The sequence below is a fragment of the Trypanosoma cruzi genome, genomic scaffold (assembly GCF_000209065.1).
Source record: "Trypanosoma cruzi strain CL Brener 1047053516405 genomic scaffold, whole genome shotgun sequence".
Taxonomy (NCBI): domain Eukaryota; phylum Euglenozoa; class Kinetoplastea; order Trypanosomatida; family Trypanosomatidae; genus Trypanosoma; species Trypanosoma cruzi.
The window spans coordinates 91,361-99,519 of record NW_001849532.1 but is presented as its reverse complement, the minus strand read 5'-3'; the positions used below and the strand labels follow the sequence as shown (position 1 = coordinate 99,519).

At 50.3% G+C, this 8,159-nt stretch overlaps 2 protein-coding genes across 2 annotated transcripts, besides 11 other annotated features; both read right to left on the bottom strand.

Moving 5' to 3' along the window:
• Nucleotides 1-2,158: a sequence feature (heterozygous, Esmeraldo-like haplotype).
• Nucleotides 11-44: a microsatellite.
• Tc00.1047053504165.10 (hypothetical protein, conserved) lies at nt 163-1,176 on the bottom strand (the record flags this gene model as incomplete). The annotated part of the gene is made up of 1 exon (XM_800366.1): nt 163-1,176. The coding sequence occupies one exon, from the start codon at nt 1,174-1,176 to the stop codon at nt 163-165; it is 1,014 nt and encodes a 337-aa protein (XP_805459.1).
• Nucleotides 1,268-1,292: a microsatellite.
• Nucleotides 1,603-1,638: a microsatellite.
• Nucleotides 1,657-1,718: a microsatellite.
• Nucleotides 1,770-2,285, bottom strand: Tc00.1047053504165.20 (hypothetical protein, conserved; the record flags this gene model as incomplete). Its single annotated transcript, XM_800367.1, has 1 exon — nt 1,770-2,285. One exon carries the CDS (start codon nt 2,283-2,285, stop codon nt 1,770-1,772), a length of 516 nt encoding a protein of 171 aa, XP_805460.1.
• Nucleotides 2,159-2,412: a sequence feature (haploid, non-Esmeraldo-like haplotype).
• Nucleotides 2,377-2,443: a microsatellite.
• Nucleotides 2,413-3,333: a sequence feature (haploid, Esmeraldo-like haplotype).
• Nucleotides 3,334-8,159: a sequence feature (areas not merged during assembly with more than two copies in the genome that could not be assigned to a particular haplotype).
• Nucleotides 7,108-7,184: a sequence feature (A-rich).
• Nucleotides 7,477-7,510: a microsatellite.

Below are 8,159 nucleotides of genomic sequence, written 5' to 3'. Positions count from 1 at the left end.
TTTTTTTTTTAAAAAAAAAAAAAAAAAAAAAAAAAAAAAAAAAACGACTATCGCTCTAATTCATCTTACGTGAATCCCATAATTTCTGCCCCCCCCCCCAGCACATATGTACGGAGGGGAAAGACCGAAAAAAAAAATGAAACGCATGCAATCACACCCAAATCATGCTTTTAATTGTTTCCGTTTTTGTACCTCGGCATCCATCGCGGTATTCCATTCCCCAAATGCCCCTTGATGAAGAACATGCCGTAAATTTGGATGGGCTTCAACAACACGTGTCACGGCATACATTTCCAAGTCGGCTATATCGGGTTCCTTACCACCATGAAAGCGTTGACTGGAATGTTGACTTTGAAGCCGTGCCGTAAACGTAGCCAACTCCCCTTCTAGCCATGCGGCCGGATCCTTTACGGAGATTCCAACAGTTGAATCCGTCCCTTTTGCTGCAAGACGAGGCAAAATTTTATACCGTGATAAAATGCACAGAGCGGATGCCCCTACTACACGAAAAACAATGTTATGATACCGTGGTGGTGTCACATACGGATAAGACGCAAAGGCGTTACTCCATGTAAAGTTGGTTGCAACAAAACTTACTGCTTGAAAGCGATCTGCAATCCATCGTCGTGTCTCTAGTACACGTGGATCTTGAAGTTGCTCCGCAAATCCCAATGGTATGGAAATGGCGGAGATAATTCGTTGAGAATCCACCACGTAGGCCCCTGTTGAATCAGGCATTTTATTAGTCGAATTATCATCCATCGGCTCTAAACGTATTTGCGGCACCAGTCTATAACGGGGATCAGGAATCCCTGCACCGGAGAGGGTGTCAACATCTACCAATGCAAAAGGTACCGAATAATAGCGAAGTACCCATTCCACCTTTGCACAATGCGGGCATCCCAATAGGCGATACAATGTCAGACTGAAGTCTCTGCCATCATGACGATTGCTGCCTCTTTTCCACCGGAGGCTCTGATTCCATGGCAAATGTGATGTGCCAAGTGCCTCTGTGAGAAGTGCTTTATTCTGCAGGGCATTGAACTCCTCTGCAGACAATTGTTGTGGGGACGTGTTTCCTGCTGTTTTCCTACAGATGGCGTACCACAACACAGCCCCACCCAATGCGCCACCGCCCACAAGAGCAAATCCCGCTCTGCGAGAACCCCAACGCATCGTCTCAGCTTCCCTTTCTCTTTTCTCCCTGTCACTGTTGCACCGAGTCCACTTCTTAACTCCCACCACACCCCTTCCGCTTTGTTCGTCGCACACACACACACACAAACACACACTCGGTGAGGTGAGCGATCTAAAAAAAAAGAAAAAAAAAAAACAACAACATCATACGAGGCAGAAGTACATATATTCAACAGAACCACTAGCCGGAATTACGCTTCTTCTCCTTCCGTACCGTATGCACACATTACATGCACTCACTCTCGCTCTCAACCAATATCCACATCCCTTTCCCCCCTCCACGCTAGTTTGCAACTTTGTTGCTGTTTCTTCTTCATGTCCAGCTCCTCAAAGAAGATGCATCAAAAATTGGAAATAATTTCTCTGAATATTTATATATGAACAAGGAAAAATAATAAATCGAATAATAAATAAATAAATAAATAAATAAAATTAATAAATCCATCTCCAGAAACATTCATATATATATATATATATATATATATATATATATATATATATATGAATATATAAATAGATATGCACCTTATCCTCATCCCTACCAAAGAACTCCAGTTAAAGTACCCATAATTTCACCACTGAAACGGTCGAATTTCGGGGGGCCTGTTCGCAACACCTGGCAAAGGATTTGTAGGATTCATTTGATGTACCGCGAGAGCCGTGTATGAACCAAAGGGAGAAATGTTTGGACTGTTCTTTGCGTAACTTACCTGAATCATACGGTTTGCCAGCATCTTGTACCGGTTGTGAAGCGTGAAGATGGCTGTATCCGCCTCTTCCACATTAGAATATGTAACAAAGGCGGCACCTTTACTTCGGTTCTTAAGATCGCGGAGGATATGAATGTGTTCAACGTTACCATACGCACTAAACAGCTTGTATAGACGTAACTCATCCGTCTCAAAAGGTAGTTGGCCCACAAACAGCTTGGCGGCCGTGGGACTTAGCTGCACGGTGCTATTCTGCTCTGGTGACGCAGCAATGAGTCGTTGCGGCACAAAAACAGAAGGTACTTTTTGCAGCGACACAGCGTTCGGATTATTCCTCGGCGACCACGGCTTGACGTCCGAACGAAAGATCGTCGACATTATTTACAATAACTTTTGAGTCTGATACCACGGAAAGTGGGGGGTGTTCAGCTAAAGATATACCAGCATGCTACGGAGAAAAAGGAAATAGTATATATATATATATATATATATATATATATATATATATATATATATATATATATATATATTTATATTTAGAAAAAAAAAATCACATTAAATCCGCACACAGTTTTCGGCAGGCATCGCCCTCAGTACTAACGGAAAAGAAATCCACAGAAAAATAAAAAAGAAAAAGGTCGGATGGTCAGAAGATGGAGTCACACACGCGGCTCCCGCGGATCGGTGTTTATTCCCCACTGCCGAATTCCATCGGCGCTCACCAGCGCTACACATACTGTTTGCATGCCGTACGCGACACGAAACGGCAAAAGCTAGTGCTAGGCGGAGGCATTGAGCAGCACCCAGGCCCCATAGCAGCACTCAAGATGGACGGCTCTTCTCTCACGCCGAGCAAAATTGCAACTTTAAGGGCACAATGAGCAGACGTTGATAGCCATCCAGGAGATCCGGAAGCCGTCGAAGCAAATCGCCAGCATGCACACTGGGGATTACGTGCTCCATGCACAAGCGCGTATCGGCAAGAAAGGCGGTGCTGGTGCGGAAAACTCTCCGCTCCAGGCATACACCCCTCACCATCACTCAACACGATTCCGGCCTCGAAATGGTGGTGGTCCAATTCGCCCTGGAGCAGAACCGTGGCCTCAGCGTAGCGGGTGCCTACATGCCAGCGCCACCGCAAATATCGCAATCCTTTAGGCGGTTACTAACTGCCTTCCGGCCTCGGCACCGCTCCTTTTTTGCGAAGATTCCAACGCGCATCGCCCACAGTGGGAGTCCTTCCTGGAGACGCCTCCAAGCGACGTTGCCGTAGAATTTTTACAAGGGTGCGCGGATGCGGGATTCACCTTGGTTGACACCCCTGGCGAGACCACGCATGTCCGTGGCAGACGAGAGGAATCCTGCACCGATCAAACAGGGTCAAGGCACCTTGCCGTGTCGGATTGGAGAGCCAATGTGTCGCCACTCAGAGACCACCACATGCTCACCTTCACGTTGCACCAGGCATGCGTCGACAGCATACCCTCGGCGCCCCCTTCGGTACGCCGAGTTTTATACAGCTGGGGAAGTGCAAGTGGGAGTCCTTCGCCAACAATCTCGACAAACAAATTCCAGCATACGAATATAAGAAGCAGTCAACCAACGTAAACGCTTTTACGCGAGTGCCTGCAGTTTCACTTCAACAGCATTGACTGGGCGGCATGCACAAGGACGGTCCCAAGCTCTGGGATGGCACCCTTGCGGAAGCGGAGCGGATTGCTGCCGACTGCAAGGCCCGCTGCCTGCGGCTGCCAACGCCGACCGTGAAGCGGAGATCCAACGGACAAGGAGTCAAATTTTCCTCCTACTCCGAGAGCGCTTGCGCAACACGCATCCACGGCGCATCAGCACGCTGAATACAGGCAAACCGCTCTCCTGAAAATACATTGCGGGACGAAAAAGGGAACCATCTCCACCATCCCCCACACCAGCGTAATGGGCGATGGCCACAATAATTCCAGGACAGCACGAAGAGCAGCGGATGCTCTCAATCATGGATTCCTCCCATATCACCCCCTCGCAGAGCGGTTGGGTTTTCCAAATATCAACGCGGACAGAACAAGTCCCTGAACATTTTTTCTCTCTCTCCCATCTTGGGCCGCTGAACAACAACGAGTCGGCCGCCTCATCTGCGACAGGCTCTCTCCCCCACCCCTCTTGATGCCCCTTTCAGTCAAACGGAACTGCTTTCTGCGCTGCGTAGTGCGCCGTACGGCAAGGCCCCAGATCGCACGAATTATACAGCGAGGCACCACGACATCCTTCGACGAAGCGTCTCCGATTCCCTCTCCGCTGCATTGACCACAGCTGGACGACCGGCACGATTCCGATCGGGCGGAGACAAGCCACCATCGTCTCACTCCTGCAACCCAGCAAGCTGCCGGCACTAATGGCTTCATGTCAACCCATCAGCCTTACGTCCATCGTGAGCAAGGTCGCTGAGAAAATAGTATTGAGGAGACTGCTTTAGGTATGGACGCCTCATCCCCACCAGTACGCATATCGTAGCATGCGTACCACGGCGATGCAGCCGGCACACATGGTACATGAAGTTGAGCATAACAGAAACGACTACTTCCAAGTGAACCTTCCCAAGAAGAGCGGTGTTGGCACTCAACTCCACTGCAGACCCCATCGGACCCTGTTGGTGCTGGTAGACTCCAGCAAGGCCTTTGACTCCATGGATCATCGAGTCCTCAGTCGCTTGCTGGCCAATATTCCGGGGGTGAATTGTAGAAGGTGGCTTAGAAACTTCCTGTGTGGCTGTTACGCAAGACACGAGTGGCCAATAAACTCAGTGATCGACGTCCCAAGCTGCGACGAGTTCCTCAGGGGTCCGTATTGGGACCGTATATCTTCTCCCTCCACGCACACCCGCTCCTCACGCTGCTGAACAGCTTCTCAGACGTCGCAGCAGACATGTGCTCGGACGACCTCTCTATTATCGTTAATGGGACAGTCCCGGCAATTCGCCATTCCTGCAGCCGGCATGGTTCTCAAACAACTGCATGCGTGGAGTCAGGAAAATGGCATGGCCACCAACCCGTCGAAGTGCGAAGCCGCTTGGTCCATACTCTCCATGCACACAGAGTCAGTCTATGACCGCGAAGGAAAGTGGCCCCTGGCAGTGAGACTGGCTGCGAGATTCCAGTCATGACCATGGGGGCATCGCGAACTACGAAGCTTCTTGGCGTAGATCTACACCCGTGACTGTCACTAAATGCGGCGGCCTCCAAGCACTGCACCGCCGCCTTGCAGCGGATATCCCAGCTGCGCTGCATTGTGCACAAAGAGGCGGGGCCGTCGCAGCATGACCCACGCACGTTCGCCATCGGATACGGTGCCTCCAGCTCACCTTATGGCAGTGAACTCATATGGGCAGTAGCGACGGATCCCGCGAGGAATGAGATGCAAAAGACGCACGCAACACTGGCACGCACTGTGAGGGGATCTCCGAGCACAACTGACACAAAATCCGCCCTGCTGCAGGCCAATACACCGTCGCTCCATGTCCTTTGCCTGCGCACGCGTTTCAGATGGAGCGGATGCGGAAACACCCAACCTGTGCCTCTGCCTCGCGCCTGTTTCCGCACCTCACCGCTATCTCTCGACAAACGTTGCGCCTTCGTGGATGCACACACAGGACTACGGCGCCACCGAAGACTCACCACGCGAATAGCAGCTCCTTCGTGGCTCCATTCCTCCCTGGTCCGCGGCCTCTGCTCACCGGGTCACCATCGGTGTGGAGCTTCCGGTGGACCACTCGATCACCGACGAAAAAGAGCTGATAAGGGAAAAGCGCAGAGTCAGCGAAGAGGCTCTAGCGCCGCACGGCCACCGATCGTGGATACTTGCAAAAAATAGCGGTGTCGACATTCCCACGTCAGCAGGGATTGGCATACTGCTCTCATCCCTGGAACTTTCGAGGGTAATGGAGAAGGTCAGTACCAAATGCGGCACACGCCCATGCAGCCGCACGACGGAGTCCCGTGCACTGCTCCCGGCCATGGAAAGGCTGAGTGTCCATCGTATCCAACACAGGCAAGAACCCTGCTTGTGGTGACAGACAGTCAGTCTCTTCTAGCCGCCGTCACCAAGGGCCCGCGCAGTCATACCGACTGGACGGAGGATCGTCTCTGGCAGCGTCTCTTGTCACTGACGCGTGCCGGCTGATCCGTGCACCTGCAGTTTTGCTACGAACATTGCGGAGTACATGTTAACGAGCCTGCAGATCACTAGACGAAGACCACGGCAACCGGGCAATACACGGAACATGGAATAGCACCAATATGGCACACGGACCTGCTGCCATGCATTCACACCCAGCTCACCAACAAGTGGCGCAGTAACATGCATCAGGACACCCACCACTACCTGCTTGGCGGCGCCAGGCCATCAGATCCAGGCGGCAAGCACCTGATTACTCAGGAAGCCCTCGACCAACAGGAACAGATAAACATTGCATGAGCAGGGTGCGGGGAATCCGAGCTCTGGGGTCGCCTGTACTGGACTGTGAGAGACTGCACGAGCCAACGCCGTTTCCGCAACATCTCACCGGAACACTCTGCTTATATGCGCCCAACGACGATCCCACTGCAGCGGGACGGAAGCTGTTCCCCCGACGACAAGGGAGGCCGATGCACCGCCTGTGGAGAGACGGCCCTCCACACAGCGTCGGAAGAAGAAATGCCCGCACTGTGACGCCACACTGGTGGGACACACGAACCACATCGGTCACTGTCGGTGCCTTCATCCGGAACGCCCTCCACCGCTTCCCGACCTCCACCGCGATTGCTGCGACACGGTCTTCCCCACACAAAAAAAGCACCGCACAGCACAGAAATCGCTGCGCACAAAACCCAGACGCTACTCGACACCGCAGCAGCAGTGCCAGGAGGCGATCACTGCTACCGCAGGATCAGCCAGCCTCCACAAGCGCAACAATTAGCCCGCAGAAAACATTGCACCATCTGCTTCCAGAATGTACAGACGCTCTGGCTGTGCGCCAACGGCTGGGCATTAAGAAGGACCTTTGCACCGAAAGGTTCTCCCAATGGCAGTTGCCTCATAGCAGGAAACTCATGTCGCTGCTCGACCACCTCCTCGGCACCCTGGTGGCATTGTATAGCTAGACGCGCTGGTAAAAGAAAAAACGGCGTAAATGAAGAGAAATCCAAATGAATTTGCGACAGCAATATTTAAAAGAAGAAAAATGAGGGATACAAAGGAAAAGGAAGAAAAAGATGAGCCTAAAAAAAAAATGGAAAAAATATAAAACCACCAAAAAACTTTCCAAAAATATACGTGTGGTATACAAAGTAAAAAGAGGCACACACAAAAAAAAAAAAAAAAAAACATCAAATGCCACATTCACAAAGCAAACACTCCGGCTTTGTAGAGAAAAGGAGTGGAGTTTCAGAATCGGTACTTATGGATATTCGTGGGACGGAAATACAGAGTCCTCAAAAAGTGCGTCTTGAGGATGCGTCACACACTCAGATGCAAAAAAAGAAAAAAACACTGAAGAACAACTAAAAAAATACCCATATATATATTCTTATTTGCTGTATTTCCTTTTTTTTTTTTTTTTTTTTTTTTTTTTTCTGATATTTGAAGCAAGGTGGAGCATCAACAATTTGCGTAGTATTTTAACTGCAATTGTTTCGCTTATTCCCACACAATTTGAGGTTTTCATTTTTCCTTTGACAACCAAATAATTTCTTGTGCCCCAAACATCCTTGGATCTCAATTTCAAAACTTTTGTCGGCTGGCATTTGGATCAACAAGTGAGTTTAGCCAGGAGATTGATTCCAATGTAAGAGAGTCTCGTGAACTTTTGACCCCTTCTTCTTCGACCCCAGGAACGTGAGAAGACAATACAGGTACGAGAAGCGTTGTTTTACTTGCCAGATCACGATCAGCCCTTTCAAGAAGCGGCGTGATATCGACGGGCTTTCTAAAGGGTGGTATTTGCACCTGGTGGGAAGAAAAGAGAAAAAAACCTTCTTCAAACAAATTACCGTTCAGATTATCCCCAAACAACGGCCCAAACCGGCACTCACCTGCACTGCCGCTGATGTTGCCCATTGCCCCATGAGAAATAGCAGACGGCCCGTGCATCTGTGAGCCCCTTCCTTGCCACATATCCTCCGAAGCTTCATCTGCACTCCCAAAAGAACGCAAGCCCCCAGACTGCCGATATAGCTCGCAACCCAAATTGGGCGTATTCACCTGTCTGCCGACCGCTGGGTC